The 17707-nt window shown below is 41.8% G+C and overlaps 1 protein-coding gene across 3 annotated transcripts in view; it reads left to right on the top strand.

Annotated features, from left to right (window-relative positions):
• The window catches only part of ADCY8 (adenylate cyclase 8), a 263282-nt gene that overhangs the window by 80392 nt on the left and 165183 nt on the right, over nt 1–17707 (top strand). For all 3 annotated transcript variants that reach the window (XM_032760443.2, XM_032760446.2, XM_058443978.1), the window contains exons 3-4: nt 8152–8282; nt 16624–16735. In XM_032760443.2, coding sequence (XP_032616334.1) covers nt 8152–8282; nt 16624–16735 — 243 coding nt within the window. The remainder of the gene's footprint in view (nt 1–8151; nt 8283–16623; nt 16736–17707) is intronic.

Genomic DNA, 17707 nt, shown 5'->3' with positions numbered 1-17707 from the left:
TCTCCATCTCCACTGCCATGAATTTGGTCTAAGTGACCTTCATATCTTGCCTGGATGATTACATTAACCATTTAATTCCTTTCATTCTTCCTTCCCTCTATATTAACCATTTCATTGAATCTACTCTTCTGTATTTCAGTTGGTATGATGTTGAAAAAAATCTAAATGTGATCATTTCTCTGATCTCCAAGCCAAACACTTTAGTTGCTTCTGGTAACTCTTGAGATAAACACCCAGCAAGGCCCTGCATGTCTCCATACCCTCACCCCACTCCACTCCACTGCACTTGGCTGGACGCTAGCCATGATCCTTCTTTTGGTTTCTCAAACATGCTGTGCTCTCTTCAATCAGGCCTTTGCACATACTGCTCTCTTCTGTTAGAAAGGTATTCCACAACCATTAGCACACACATAAACACATTTGTACATGCTTGCACACACACCCTTTGATTAACTGCTCATCTAAGTTAATCCTTTCACTTTGGACTCTCAATGAACCATTTGTGTCTCTTTCACCTAACTTGTTACAGATGTAGTTGTGTAATTATTACTATGCTTATTTGATTACTACCTCAACTCTCCCGCCAGACCATGCAGCCATCATGTCTTGCTTGATCTGTTCACCAATGTTCTCTATCTATTGTTGTGCTTGGCACTGGAAACGGTTACAGGAATTATGAGTCTTAGCTTTATAGCTAATTTATTTTCTGTTAAATGTTACACTAAGATAAATTTTAATAAAAAGGAAGATTAAATGAAGAATGTGTAAATTGCGTATCTATACTCACCCATTTTTCCTGTAACTAAGAAAACCATATAAACATTTCTGTTGGCAAAGTCAACATTGTAATTACTGAATCAAAGGTAGACAATTCCAATGTCTTCCATAAGACAGTTTCAAATCTTCCATAAATCTATGCAAATAGAGAGCATGTTAATGCATGTCAATATATACTTTAATATAGTTTAATATTTTAAAAACCAGTAATACAATAAGGGTTTAATTTTCAACTGTACAATATTATATACTCTCTCACTTCACAATTATTACTTGTAGAACAGTGGACTGACAGGACAAGGATCAGTTAAATCAAGTTCATAATTACAGAAATCCTACAACAAATATATATTGAGGCCCTATATAAATCAGGTGCTATTTACTAGGTGCCGGGATTATTGTACTGAACAAAAGAGACAAAAGGCATATCATCATAAAGCTTATATCTAAGTGAAACAGATAGACAATAAGCAAGATAAGTTAACAAAATATATAGAAAATTAAATAATGTTGAGTCCTAAGAAAGAAAAAAATAAATAAAACAGGAAAGGAGCATGATATGGTTTGGCTGTTTCCCCACCCAAATCTCACCTTGAATTGTAATAATTCTCACATGTCAAGGGCAGGGCCAGGTGGAGATAATTGAATCATAGGGGCAGTTTCCCCCATACTGTTCTCCTATTAGTGAATAAGTCTCATGAGATCTGATGGTTCTATAAACATGAGTTCCCCTGAACAAGCCTCTCTTGCCTGCTGCCATGGAAGATGTCCTTTTGCTCTTCCTTTGTCTTCTACCATGATTGTGAGAGCTCCCAGCCATGTGGAACTGTGAATCCATTAAACCTCTTTCCTTTATTCATTACCCAATCTCAGATATGTCTTTATTAGCAGCGTGAGAAGAGGCTAATGCAGAGCACATGAAATGAGAGGCCAGGCACATGCGACCACTGAGATATGGGCATAAGGTGAGGTCTCCACAACAGGGTAACTTTTGCATAAAGACCTCAAGAAAGTGGGATGCATTCATTATTGCTTATTCATTCAATTTTCTACAATTATTTATAAACTGGGCTGTTTTAATGTCTGAAACTGTCTGTTTTTACTACCCACTTGCTTATAAAGCATCATTTATGAACAAATACATTTATTCACATATTTTTTGTGGGCGTTGGGGTATGTCCTGGGTGCTCCCAAGGGATTATGTTGCTCACTAAGCATCACTTTTCCCACATGTCGTAACCCAAAGACATCCAGGAGAATGGTGCAAACTGCTGGTAGATCTGCCATTCTGGGGTCTGGAGGACGGTGGCCCTCTTCTCACAGCTCCACTAGATGATGCCCCAGTAGGGACTCTGTGTTGGCGCTCTGACCCCACATTTCCCTTCTGCATTGCCCTAGCAGAGGTTCTCCATGAATGCCCCATCCCTGTAGCAAACTTCTGTCTGAGCATCCAGGTATTTCCATACATCTTCTGAAATCCAGAAGCCAGAGGTTCCCAAACCCCAATTCTTAATTTCTATGTACTCGCAGGCTCAACACCATGTGGAAGCTGCCAAGACTTGGGGCTTGCACCCTCTGAAACCATGGCCTGAGTTCCACATTGGCCCCTTTCAGCCACATCTGGAGCTGCTGGGACACAGGGCACCAAGTCCCTAGGCTGCACACAGTATGGGTACCCTGGGCCTGGCCCATTAAACCATTTTCTCCTAGGCCTCTGGGTCTGTGATGGGAGGAGCTGCCATGAAGACCTCTGACATGCCCTGGAGACATTTTCCCCATTGTCTTGGAGATTAACATTCAGCTCCTCGTGACTTATGCAAATTTCTGCAGGCAGCTTGAATTTCTCCTCAGAAAATTGTTTTTTCTTTTCTATCACATCATCAGGCTGCAAATTTTCCAAACTTTTATGCTCTGCTTCCCTTATAAAACTGAATGCCTTTAACAGCACCCAAGTCATCTCTCGAATGCTTTTCAGCTTAAAAATTTCTTCCCTCAGATACCCTAAATCATTTCTCTCAAGTTCAAATTTCCACAAATCTCTAGGGCAGCAGCAAAATGCCACCAGTCTCTTTGCTAAAATATAACAAGAGTCACCTTTGCTCCAGTTCCCAACAAGTTCCTCATCTCCATCTGAGACCATCTCAGCCAGGATCTTATTGTCCATGTCATTATCAGCATTTTGGTCAAAGCCATTCGACAAGTCTCTAGGGAGTTCCAAACTTTCCCAGATTTTCCTGTCTTCTTCGGAGCCCTCCAGACTGTTCCAACCTCTGCCTGTTACCCAGTTCCAAAGTTGCTTCCACATTTTGGGGTATCTTTTCAGCAGCGCTCAACTCCCAGTACCAATTTATGGTATTCATCTGTTTTCATGCTACTGGTAAAGATATACCCGAGCCTGGGTAATTTATGCAGGAAAAAGGGTTTAATTGGACTTACAGTTCCTCATGGCTGGGGAAGCCTCACAATCATGGCAGAAAGCAAGGAGGAGCACATCCCATCTTACATGAATGGCAGCAGGCCAAGAGAGAATGAGAGCCAAGTGCAAGGATTTTTCCTTATCAAACCATCAAATCTAGTGAGACTTATTCACTACCATGAGAACAGTAAGGAAGAAACCACCACTGTGATTCAATTATCTCCCACCAGGTCCTTCCCACAACACGTGGGAATTATGGGAGTACAATTTAAGATGATATTTGCCAAACCATACCACAAGGCATTATTCTGGGCCTTGGATACAAAAAGATGAACTCAAAGAGCTCTGAGTTTACCAACTGGTATATAAGCAAACAGGTGCCATGTGGCGTAATAAATGCTGTGAGAAAGATCTGAGCAAAGGGACGTGCTATTGGAGGTAGTGACTAATCCCCTTCACCACGGAAATGAGATTTACCCTAAAATTTGAAGATGAGTAGGAGTCCATGTGCAAACCACAGGAAATGACAATGGAGAAAGGATATTTAAGGACAGAAGAATAGTAGCACGCGTTGCAGTGACCTGTGCTCAGTTTAACACAATAAATAGCCCATGATCTCCTGCTCAGAACAGAGGATGCGAGGATAGACAAGACTATCCCTCATTACAGGATCCTAGAGTGTGTCAGGGGTGGGAGAAGAAAACAAGGGTTAACCAAGGAGAGCTGGACTTTTCCATTCAAAGATATAAATCTAGTTCCACAGATTTTTTTTTTTTTTTCTGAGGCAAGGTCTTTCTCTGTTGACCAGGCTGGAGTGCAGTGGCACAAACACAGCTCACTGCAGTCTCGACCTCCCTGGCTCAAACGATCCTCCTACCTCAGCCTCCAAGTATCTGGGACTATAGGCACATGCCACCATGCCTGGTTAATTTTAAAATTTTTGGTAGAGATGAGGTCTTGACATATTGCCCAAGCTAGTCTCAAACTCCTGTGCTCCAGCATTCTTCCCAGCTCAGCCTCTCAAAGTGCTGGGATTACAGGCCTGAGCAACCACACTCGGCCTGGCTCCACACATTTAACTTCAGATGAATTGCATTTAATAACTGCTTCCCTAGGCATTTCTTTGCATCAGAAAATCTGATACTGAGTCCACGTGTCTGAAAAGCAGCTGAGTTCCACAAAAGGAAACCCACTATGGGTCCTCTTAGATTGCAGTTGTAAAGTTTCTTAATTTTTCATTTAAAAAATGTTTTTAGTTTTCATAGTGTATGGTAGCAACAATTTTTGGCACCATTTGACATATTTTCATTGGTTTAACTGTACTGTTCTGTTTTATTTTTATTTGTTTGCATTAAGGATTCAATTAAGTAATCATTGAGTATCATGTGTATGTTTTGTTTAACTGTAGACATAATTGTGCACCTCTAATTGCAGTGGTAATTACATTTTCAATTTCCGAAAATGGGGCTTGGAGGGATTTTTTTAGGAACAGCTTTCTGATAAGGTGAAGGGGAAGCTTCCAACTGGCTCTGGGGTCTGATAGACTAGATACTGGCCCTTCTTTGCTGTATAACCTTGAGAAACTACTTCTCCGAGACTTCATTTTCTCATTTGTTAATCCATAATAAGTTATTTCTGCCATGGGGTTATGTTGAATGTTCTATGAAATTATATATGAAGCTCTTAACTCAGGCCCTGGCCCATAGTAGTTGCTTCAGAGCCAACTAGATGGTAGCTCTGAAGTAAGAATGCATATCTTTCCATGCCATTCCCAGAGCCTGTCAGTCTCTAACTGTAAAGTCTCGCTCTAGGATCTTGGCTGTCTTACTCTCTATGTATCTATATATCTCCCATATCTAGAACTGAGCTGACATGTAGTATGTTCTCAATAAATATTTGTTAGATGAATAAATAAATAAATATAATGTTTGAACCCTCACCCAGTTTTCAGGAACCCTCCTTAGAAACTTGTCCCTCATCTTCCTTAATGAACAATGATTCTTTCCTCCTCTGAGGCTTTGTTGCATACTGTTAGCTCCAATCATAGGAATATCCCACATGCTGCCTTAATGTATAATTTTCGAAGAGCCATGTGGATCCGATAAGAGGTGATTAGAATACATTTTGTAGGAAGTGCAGTTGTTAGAGCTATTTTGGGAATCAGGAGAATTTGGTTTCAGTTCTTTGCTATTTATGATCTAGGTGCTCATGTTGCTAGGTAATCAGTTTACTATAACCATGTTTTCGTTTTATTTGGAAAATAATCTGTTTTATGGAACTATAGTAAAGGTTGAGTATAATAATGTGCTTCGTAGTGCTTGCCACAGGATAGGCCAGCATTTCTCAATCCTACCTGAGTATCCCCAAAACCTAAGGAGTTTTTAAAAACTCCACCTGCTTGACCATTTTTCTCAGAGTCCAGTTCAGTAGATCTGGGTGGGGTCAGGGCAGCTGCACTTTTATGAACCTTCAAAACATTCTGATGAATGGTCAGATCACAGAATCCATGGGATAGCCTCATAAATATGTCCATGGACTTGAATTTCAGGGAGGAACATCTCCTCAACTAGGTCCTGTGAATGAATACCTTTCTTGTGTCTCTCTTCAGTTCCCATTTCTTCCCTACATTTGGATCATTTTATGTGCTGCATCACCACCTTTTTATCTCCTGTGCCACATCACCACCTTTTTTATCTCCTGTGCCATTCTCTTCCTAACATAAGTTCTTCCATTTTTCCCACTCTGGTAATTAAAATATCACCGTAATACAACACATAGTATAAGGATGATTTGCGATCAAACACTTTTACAAACTGACCGTGGGGTCCCGGAGTGTGTGTGGATTGTGTATTACAGCTCTATTGCCTCCCTTACAAGTGCAGATGCAGTGGCATCTTAATTAAACATCCCCAGCCATTGACAGAGCACTAGTGCCCCTCAAAGCTGTAATTAGCACCTACTCCCACCCAGCGCCAATTGAGAGAACAGGGCCACAAGTACCTGGGAAGTTGACAAATAGCACAAATGAACACAAAATGGACATGATGTTGGGGCATTTGCAGAAAGCATGCCTCTTAGTCCCATGATGGGACAGCACTCAAGAGAAGAAAGGGCTTCATCATATGTCATTCAATGGGCACTTCATTAATAAAGCCTTTTGCATGAGAGGCAGAGTTAAGTAGAGGTGAGAGGAGGGAGAAGGATTTTATGCCAGGCCCCTCACATATTTAATTGCATTGAATTCTCACAGCTACTCTTTGAAGTAGACAATATTATTGCTATTAATATTTGCCAAATTAGGGAACTAAGGCACAGAAAGATGAGGTAGTTTACCTAATGGATATCCAATGATAGAATCGGAATCTAAACTTCTTCATCAGACTCAATCCAAGACTTTTCCCTTCTCACCAAGAATCCCAGCAAGGAATAACAAGGGAAAGGCTCGCACCCTGCAACTGCCGCTTGATTAACTGTTCAGGTTGTGCAAGTAACTTAATCTCTCCTGGCCTCAGGCTGTCCATTATATGAAAATGATTATTTCTGCAAGCTGATTGTCAGGGTTTCAAGAGAAACACATGAAAGAATGAATGGTGACAATGCTTAATACCCATAAATAACTACAAAGATATGAGGAACTGTGATGATTAGAACGTGCCTCTCTTAAACTCAGTTTCACACTATAGTAAACCATAGACCAAGAAAAATTTTATCTCTCTATAGTGATATGCCTCAACTAGATACTTCCACATGACATATTATTATCATATCAATGATAATTACCCTATTTTCTACTATTCAACCAAAAGTATTAAACTTCATCTATCACAGTAAACCATGTAACCAAGTAAACCATGTGTCAGAAGCCAGCCTCTTGCCTAGTTTCCACAACACAAGGACTTTTTAGAATTTAATTCATGTTGTTAGTTAACCCATTACTTTGCTTTTATCTACAGTGATGATCACAATAGAAATATTATTGTTCGGTGTTAGGAACCCACTTTCAGGCTGCGTGTGTCTCACTTCCTCTCATCTTTGATAAAGAGCTAGTGCCTTGTAAGCCTGGTTTCTTTTGTATGTTTCCTGTTTCTATAAGTGTAGCTCACTCTCCCAGGCAACCAAACTCAAAACTAGCTATCATGGTGGCCACACCCTCTTTCTTTCCTGCCATCTCGGTCGCCAGTTCTATGAATCTTATCTCACCTGGACACTCCAGGAGCTTCCCCACCTGGTCCCTCTGCCTCCAGCCTTGGCTCCTCCCAGAACACATTCTCCAAATCCCAGTCAAAGTGATCTTTTAAAACATAAATCCACTTATGCCACTCTGCTGCTTAGTACCATTTAGTGGCTTTCAGTTGTAGTTGGAATTAAACGCGAACATTGTATGCTCACCTGCAAGACCTAGCTACACCTCCAACCTCCTTGCTATCACCACCCTCCAGCCACCATTGCTCGTTTCTGCCTCAGGATATTTGTAGTTATTATTTTTAATTCCTGGATTTCTCATTGCACTACGCAGGACAGACTCCTTCCAAATTTTCAGGTCTCAATTTTAAATATCAGTTCCTTGGTAAGGCCATTCTTAATCCCTGATATGAATCGCTGTCATCAACCATTGTACTCTCTCATCATGACCTGTTTTTGCATAGCACTCATCACATTTTGTAAATGTGTGTAGGTATCTTTGGGTATGTAATACTTAATGTATCTTCCTTATTAGAATGTAAGCTCCACCATAGTCAGAACCACATCCATTTGGTTCACCACTATATATCCAACACTCAGCAGAGTGCCTGGCAAATAATAAGTACTCAATAAATATATCTTATTCATAGAATTATATGAAATTAGCAATTCCAAAGGGAGTTCATCTAAAAGCCCCATGACTTCTCCACCCTCCACCCTCCCATCTGAGACTCGCTGGTTAGCCTAACAGGACCGTCCCTCTTCATTTGTTCCAGGAGCGGCTTGTGCTTTCTGTTCTTCCCCGGTTTGTCGTCCTGGAAATGATCAACGACATGACCAATGTGGAAGACGAGCACCTGCAGCACCAGTTCCATCGGATCTACATCCATCGCTACGAGAACGTCAGGTGAGAAACACAACACCCTTGCCCCGGCTCTCCACATGATCCATGTGTGTTTGGGTGCTCTCATTGCACTTCCATGACTTCTGTCTGCTTGAATGTCAGCACCTTTCCTCATTCGGTTGATTAATTCATTACCTAGTGATTATTCATCAGAGAGTTCTACATTTCCAAATTAAGACTGGAGAAGAATGTCACAGAATAAAATTATATTTGCTGGTTGACTTACTGCCTAGCTCTCCTATAGTAGGCGTGCCTGTCTTTACATTTTGAGTGGGAAAGGCAAACACCTTTTAGACTATGATAAGAAAAATAATCCCAGAATGTAATCTGGGGGTTTCAGGCGTTATCACATACATCCCCTCCTTATATTTCTCCTAAGTGTGTTTAAAACAATATAAAAAGGATGACAGTTTATTTTCCTTTGCAAACATATTTTTGGCCAGCCATCCATCTATCCATCCACTCATCCATCCATCCATCCATCCATGTATCTTCCCACTCACTCCCCCATCCATGCATCAGTGCCCTCTATGTGCCCAGCACAACACTGGACAACATGGCATGTACTGAAAATCAAAGGGTGAACTCCATGGTGAGGCACACCAGCTTTAAAATCCCAATTCTGCCTATTCCTTGGGAAATTTATTTACCTGAATTTCAAAATTCTTCCCTATAAAATGAGCATCTTCTTAGCCACTTTGCAGAGTTTTATGTGGATCATGTAAGTGAAGATTAATACAAAATATAAAACAGGCAGAGTTAAGCAAGTAGTAGAGCATTCAGTATGTTGTAGTTCATTTCGGACATGTTCCATAGTTGCAGTCAAAAGAACCCAACCACGACTGATTTAAAAGAAATGTATTGGCCGGGCATGGTCGCTCACGCCTGTAATCCCAGCACTTTGGGAGGCCAAGGTGGGCGGATCGCGAGGTCAAGAGATTGAGACCATCCTGGCCAACATGGTGAAACCCCATTGCTACTAAAAATACAAAAATTAGCTGAGTATGGTGGTGCATGCCTGTAGTCCCAGCTACTCAGGAGACTGAGGCAGGAGAATTGCTTGAACCCGGGAGGCAGAGGTTGCAGTGAACTGAGATCGCGCCACTGAACTCCAGCCTGGCAACAGAGCAAGACTCCATCTCAAAAAATAATAATAATAATAAATGTATTGAAAGGTTATGTCGTGGATTACAGAAGAGTTAGGGAAGAATGGAGAAGTACATGAGGGAAATGGGCCAGAATGAAGCAAGGCCACAGAGTGAAAGGCATAGGCAAAATCAAGCCAGAGTACTAGGCCACTTAGGAGGCCACTGCCACTGTCTCTGACCAGTCCATTGCTTGTGCAATCAACCCTGTCCCCTGACACGGCATGTCACCACTGCAATTCCTCCTGCAGCCCCAGAAACTGATATTGCTGTCTTTGCTCTGGCCTGACTTCCTGCTGCTGCTGCTTCTTTGCATCTCAAGTTAAAGCCTGGAGCAGATGGGTCTGACTGGCTGGGCCCAGTCATTTTCTTAAAGTGCCTGGAAAGCAAGTCTCTGGCATTTTCAGCTTATACAGTGGAACTGTATTTCCCACTCACCAAATATCATAAGGTAAAAATTTCCCAAACATAGTCACAGTCCTTACATTAAGCAACTTCCAAAATGACAAACCTATTCTCATAGTTCCTTTCCTCCTAATGTCAGCAGGACAGAGGACAATTTTGCACCTACTAGCATCTGTAGGTGTTCTATTCCTGGCGTGCAGGAACACACGTTTTAAAATGCAGTAGAGATCATGATTCTAACACAACCCTTCAGCGGGCATAGCAGGATAGGTCATTCCCAGGGTCTTGTCCAAGAATTGAGCTACACTGATTTAGATGCTTGAATTTGCAAAACAGCCCTTTGTCAAACAGCAATTCCAGTAAGAGATGCGCCCCAGATCTAGGAACTGGTCCCACACATAATAAGAAACCTTCAATACTAGTTCTAAGACAATAGGCACCTATTAATCATAATAGAATATGGGGTTTGATTATTAAGCAGGCAACAAATGCCAAAAGATCATAAAAGGAGGAAAACCTGGGGCAAGGAGGTGGAGGGCGGGGACAGGGAGATAGGTAGAGAAACCTTCCTGGAAGAGATGATGATCTTCTTGGCTTTATTTGAGATGAAGTCAGCCAAGTGAAAAACACAAATACATGAATTCTGAGCAAAGGGGTCAGCAGAAGTAAAGGCAGAGCCACGGTCCATGCGGAGAATCATAGGTGGTGTTCCATATTCCTTCCCTGGTGGCAAAATGGCTTGGCCATAAATGCAGATCCAGAGAAAGCAGAAATTGTGTGAATATTTGGGGAAAAATAAATAAATATTTAATTACATACTCATCTATAAATATATACAAATCATATAAATTTATAAATAAAATATGTGTCATATGATGAAAGTACCTGTCATCATGGAGAAAGAAGGAGCGAAAAATACCTTTAAAAAGACAAATAGGGAAAATTCCACAAGCCAGCGCGTCCACACTAACATGCTCAGGTGCCTTAAGCGTAATAAACAACATGTTCGGCGGCTCGCTTTCTGCAGGAATCCTTTTTCAGTGCTCCAGTTACTCCTGAGCAGCTAGTTTCTCCTGCCCCCACCCCTCCAACCCCGCCCATTTATTTTAAGTCATTGAACTGAGTTCTTGTGCTGGAGACCCTTTTCCAGAAGTTCACACCACAGTACATTAAAATTTCGTTTTCTGCTCTCCGTGTCTCCGTGCTTTCAGAGCCGTTACTAGGGGGAGGAGAATTGATGCAGAAACCAGCCGCCGGCCCGGTTGCTCCCGGGCTATTCTCAGAGCAGCGTGGCGAGATGCCCGCGGCTCCAGGAGTTTCGGGAAGATGAACTCAGCTCGGGGCGGCGGGGCGTCTCCTGCCCACTGCGAGGCTGCAGGGTGCTAAAATAAGACCCAAGCCTTGAAAGCAGAGGAGGACGGTCCCTAGCCCAAGTCGGAGAACAAAGCCGACTGGCTGCTCCACCCCCTTCCCCAACCCCCAAAGCAACCCCGCTGCGGTGTTGGGAGCATTTTTGAAATCATTTCCAAACCCGTCACCCTCTTCATGGTAAACTGCCTGGTGCATTCTTTCTTCTCCCTTTTTTTTTTTTTTTTTAATTTTGAGGACTCTTTCCTAAAAAAGTGCTGTACACTTCTCAGTCTTGACTTACATTTCATACCACTCTTTACCTTCATCAAGAAAGGGTATGGTTAAAGGCGCTATGCTTGGGGGCATTCGTGTGCCCACGTGGGCTGGGGTAGCCACACCCTTGGCGAGACTTCCACTGCATCACCTCATCCCTGTGGGCCTCCGTTTCCCAACCCAAAAGCTGGGCTCTTTGAACGCTCAAGTTGATTTCAGCTATCAACATCTGAGACTTCTCCAGGTTCACCTGAGGATCCGCCTGGCCACCAGCTTTTTACTGGAAGTCATTCAGGCTCTCCATCCCACCTACCCAATTCTATTTATCTTTCCTGTTTTTCCCCCAGATACTTAAGACACTTCTTGTATTCATTAGGGTAATGCTATCTGCTCTTTCAAATACCCTTTCAATTTCATTGATTTTTTAACTCAATCAAATTTATTCACACAAGAGTCCACTGCTGATATTACCGGTTCGTGGGTGATTCAGGGAAAAAGGCTCCTTTGTTTTGTAACTACCATCCCTTGGGCCTCAAAGTTCCTGGCATTTGGTTATTGGAAGGGGAAGCACAGACTACTCACACCCATTTTTTTTTTTTTTTACCACCTTAACCAGAAAATGACATATGTCATTTCTGCTCAGACTCCATTAGGGAGAATCAATTCCAGGTGCCCACCTAGAAACAAAGTGGGCTGGGAACAGTGCCTCTGGCTCAATGGCTTTTCCTAGTGACAGGTGGATTGACTATGCAAACAGAGGCATGGATTTGGTGGACAGTCATCTTTCTCTGTCATGGTTCTTTTTCCTATTTCCTATTGGCCCTGCCAACTCCATTTCATGTACATTTGCACATTTGCTGACACATATTTTGTAGGTCTGTCTGGGTGACGTGTTTGTCTTTATCTCTCCCTATGCCGTGGTAGATATTTTAGTGAACCATTGTCAAGGATCAGAAAAATCCTCATTTTTAGACTCTTGCTCAGTCGGTTCACTTTCTTGACTGGCTGTTAATTTCCAGCCAGCCCTGTCAGCATGTGTGATCACTACATCTGTCCTGTAGACTAGAGTTTCACGAACAAGCAAAATGCAATTGAATGGACCTAGACAACTTGATGACTTTCTAGATCCATCCACATGGCAGTTAAGCACTTCCAGATTCGTAAAAACTTCCCAAAAAAGTTATATACCCTTCATTTATTGAGAATTATGCAATGATTTACAAGTTATCTTCTTATAGTAGTCCTACAGAGTAGCTTTAATGACCTTTGCTTTATTATCAAGAAAAATGGAAGCTCAGAGAGGTTAAGTAACTTTCCCAAGAACACACAGTTATGATATTGGAACACTGAACACATCTGAAACTTAGTTAGTGAGAGGAGTCTACACAGGGACCATGTTCCTAATGATTCTATTGAACTCTGCAAAAGCTTCCTTGGGGATTCTATTTGAAGGTGACTATTAGGTAACATGACTTATTTTTAGCCAAATAAACAACTTATGTAACCAAATTAGAGTTGAAAATTACTATGGCCTCCTTGGTATATTCATCCTGGAAAGCTGCAAATTTATGCCAAGAATCAAAAGACTTGATGATCGGAGCCCAGCACCTGGGGGTGGCAGAACAAGCAATGGAATGAGAACCAGGGCCCTGGTTTCTGCATCTGGTCTTTTATTCAATAAATCCTTATTGTACAACTATGACTTAAACCAGTGCTTCTGAGCCTTAAATGTGTACACAAATCATCTACGGCTCAGTTAAAGCAGATTGTGGTACCATGGGTCTGGAGAGGTGGCTTGAGAGTCTACATTTCTAACAATTTCTTGAGATGTCACTGGGGGCCATGACCATGCTCTGAGGAAGGAGGACTTAATTCTGAATGTTTCTGTTGATTGGACTAAGGAAACATGTAATACAGCCAACTGTGTGCTGGGCAGGTGGGATGCAGAGGTGACTTCATTCTTGTTCTTCAGCTAATAGATGGAGCACACTTAGCCACATATGATTGTGCTATTGAGAGTTAAGTGTTATGACAGAGAGGGGCACCAACAGGGCGAGAAGCTTGAGTTGGGGATAACTGGCTATGCTTGGGGAAGTCTCCAGAGGGGTATAGACTCTTAACATGATTTTAACACCTGAGTGGGGCTTTGAAGGACAAGTCAGATTTTAACAGGTAGCAAAAGGGGGAAAAAGCTATACCAGGGAGCAGGTATAGCATGTACAAAGATACAGGTGCATATTGTATGGTGGGATCAAAAGACCTGGAAAAGTTTGATGATATTGGAACACTGAAGACATCTGAAACTTTTATGACCTTAGCTCTCAGGGAATCCCTTTGTTCTTTCAATAAACTGTGAGCTTTATAAAGGCTGGGATGATGCTATCATCTGCTCACTACTTTGTCTCCACTGCCTGGTGTATAGTAGACATTTAATTAATAAGCTGTGGAATGAATAAATTGGTGAACCATTCTTGCCATAGACAGATGGATACTAGTAGCTTTGGGCTTATGGATTCATAAAGGGAATGTGTTAAACCAAGTGATCTAAGAGGCTGTCCACTTCCCACCTGTCATAGCAATGACTTTTCTTGCTTCAAAAGTAGCATAGTTGTGCAGTAAAGAGTATGGATGCCAGAGCCAGGCTTCTTGGTTCAAATTCTAGCTCTTCATGATTATGGGCAAGTTACTCAGGCCTCAGTTCTATAAAATGGAGAAAATCATGATAGGTTCTCCCTCATAAGTTACATGGAATAAATGAGTGAATACGTATAGGGCTCTTAGAGCAATATCAAGTCCACAGTGAATAGTCTGTCCACAGTGAATAGTCTGTAAGTGTTGCTGCTGCCTGCCGGTTCAGGCTTCATCAACAGTTAGGAATGCTTTTAGCTACAAGTAATATATAATCAAATGAATGGCCATATTATTTTCTACCTCTGTTACCTCTCTCTTCTCTTTCTCTCTCAAATATAACATGCAATTATAGTATAACTTGCAAAATGATGATAACAAAAGCTAACACATTTAAGGAGCATTTACTATGCTGGCAATTGCCAGGTGATGTGCTAAACACTACCCAGTAATGAGGCAAGTATGACAGTTATCTCCAGTTTACAGAGCTAGGGCTTACAGAAGTTCAGGAAGTTGCCCAAGGTCATAGAATTCATAAGTGGTGAACTAAGATTTGAACCCAGATCTATCTAGACTCAAATTCTGTGCATATGACCACATGCTCTGCCACCACAGAACTGTAGAAGACAATGGCAGTATAGTCACTCTGCCAAAGGAAGCTTTGTAAATTGAAAATCTATTGGCATCACGTCCATGCTTAAATCCCATTCACCAGCTTTCCATCACTTTCAGGACAAAGTCTACATTCTTCAGCCTGGCTTACCAGCCCCTTCTCCATCATTGCCCCACCTACATTTCTGACCTCATCTCTCTCTTCTTTCTAGCCTCCTTGCTCAGTGATACCTTCTGACTGGCTGCCCTTGAATTACTGCAGAACCTTGATATATATACTTATTCTTCCACGAGACCCTGGAATGTACTGTCCTTTCTGCTCAGAGCATCCATCCTCCCAATCACTTCGCTCATCACATTCTTCAAGAAGTAGCTGAGACTTTGCTCTGCTGGGAGACTCCTGATCCCTCTGTGGCTGGTCATCCCCCAAAATGTCCTTCAATCACAGTGATCATCACCCTGCACTGTTTCCATTTTTCTTTTTGTCTTTCCAGCTCCATTCCTCAGACTCAGCATCTTGAGGAAAGGCACTAGGTCTTACATATCATTTAATCTAACTTCCTAGCCCAGTGCCTAGCTGAACACATAGTAAATATATAAATATTTGCTGAAAGAATGAGCCATTCAACAATTAACTAAAGCAATAGATCTAAGGATTCCTAATGATTTCATGAATGGGCTTTGTGGAAGGTATAAATCCCTTTAAGTGAGGTGCAAAATTTTGAATGCTCGTACATTTTTGGGAGAGATCATCCATAGTCTATGTCAAATTCTTAAAAGGGTTTGTAAAGGAGATTAATTTTAAGAATTATTGAAAACATGTGGTGACTGATGTAAGTCAACACATTCCACAATGTCTTCTAGCCCAATTACCTATTTCATTAAAACTAAATTATACTCATAGGCTGATTGTAAGACTTGTCATTATTTTAGGCAACACTAAGAAAAGATGCAAAAAGCTCGACACACAGCTAAAGTGATCAATTGTAAGACACGTATCACTTTCAGAGAGGATGAAAAATGAGAAATGGTCAAATATGGTATCCTGTTTGGTGTCCTATCTTTCCTTTCAGAGGTCCCTGAGATGACATGGTAAGATAATTGGAGCAATGTCCCTCAGTGCAATTCAACCAAATGGAGAATCCCAGTTATGCCATGTGCCATTAGAGATGCTGGGCAAGTCTCCTCGCCTCTCTGAGCCTCAGTTTCCTCATGGGCTGAATGGAGAGAACTATGCTTGCCCCACAGAGTAACTGGATGGCTTAACTAAGAGAGTAACCTAGCTTTTAGAAGGCTTTTGGAAGCTACCCTGTCCCTTATACCAGGCCATATACACAGAACAAGACCTTACCTAACTGAAATCTTTAGTAATGTGAGAGTTTTGGGAAATTAATTATTCTGCCTGAGGTCTCCCAGATTTGCCACCTATTGTCATAATTTTTGAGAAATGCCTATTTACCTGCCATTTTGGGTACTGTACCTGTCATTGGGTTCAAGATGATGAGGTTTTGGGTTCTGCCCCTGCCCCTTGTGACCATTTTACTCTGTGTTCATTGCATGTGCATTGCTGTTCATTGTGAAAATACAGAGATAATTCATAAAGTTTCATCTTGCTTTTCACAAGAAATTGATATCTTCATGATGACAAATTCTCTTTTGGATTGTTTGCATTGCCCACTCGACACAGCCCTGCACAGGAAAAAAAGGGCTTCCTGTTGTCCCCTTGTTCTTCCTGAGCTCCTGGGTGGACTCTATGCTGAGATATTTATTAAATACTGAGACATTCCTCCTGACTCTCATGGCAGCAAGAGCTAAAATCTCAGACCACAAAGACAGTTTATCTATTGGTATGGTGTTGATGTGTATCCCAAGATGGACTAAAATATTAATACGCTTTCTCCCCCCACCCCCACCCTCTTCCCTGTGTTTAGTATTCTTTTTGCAGATGTTAAAGGATTTACCAACCTCTCCACGACCTTGTCTGCTCAGGAGCTGGTCAGGATGCTCAACGAGCTCTTTGCCAGATTTGATCGACTGGCCCATGTGAGTTGAATTTAATTCCCTCCTCGTCTTTTGCAGGAGTGAGGGACTGCATATGGAATAAGGAAAGAGAAGGATTCAGCCATCTTCCCCAATGTCATTACCATTCTGCATCCTATCCCTAGGCATGGACCCTGACCGTCTCACATTCTGGGGACTGATGTTAGCTATTTACAGGTCTCAGGCAGGAGTTTGTCAGATTAATTTTCTCAATTGAGAGACAGCTGGTTGAGTGACAATCAAACCCAAGTCCTTTTTATCTGTTTTCCACGCCCCTATCATTGCTTCCCCTTGCACGTGGCCAGGTGCCATCCAGCTGCAGCTTCAGTGCTCATGGATGCAGTAATGATGGCCTGCAGTTTCCCAGCCAACCCTGGCCATCTGGGATGAATTAGCATGTTCTCAAAAACCAGTCATCTGCTGGGCCATCCCACCGCCATTTTGATCAACCTAACTTAAGAGCTTTGTTTTTAGCCAACAAGACAGTACCTTCATTTTCCAGCTGACTTGATCAGAGCTAAGCTAGAAAACAGATTAAAGGAGATGGACATTTGCTATCAAAACACAGATTCATAGTCCTAAAGCCACTTCAGTTACAAAGTAATATCATTGTCACACTGTACTTCAGAGTGGGCTTTGGGTTCAAACAGACATCTTAATTTCCTGGTTTGTAAAGTGTGTATGTTAGTGCCAACTTCACAGAGCCTTAATGAGAATTAAATAAGACCACATCAGTGGGAGTTCATTTTTAGAGCATCAAAATGTCCTCTTTTAAGGCTGCCTCACTCTATGGGAAATACATTCATACTTGCATTTAAGCACCTACTAGGTATTGTACATGCTGCTATGTGTTAGGAATATGAGAATGATGAAAACACACCTCCTTCCTTCCTAGAATTAAGTCTAGTTAGGTATTCATAAATAGGTAAGGAATGTAAAATGCGCCATGTGTTATGAAGAAGGTAAGTCTGGGGG

This window comes from Hylobates moloch, unplaced genomic scaffold (genome assembly GCF_009828535.3).
Source record: "Hylobates moloch isolate HMO894 unplaced genomic scaffold, HMol_V3 SCAFFOLD_9, whole genome shotgun sequence".
Classification (NCBI taxonomy): domain Eukaryota; kingdom Metazoa; phylum Chordata; class Mammalia; order Primates; family Hylobatidae; genus Hylobates; species Hylobates moloch.
Note: the sequence above shows the minus strand (reverse complement) of the source record. Positions and strands in the feature narration are given on the sequence as shown.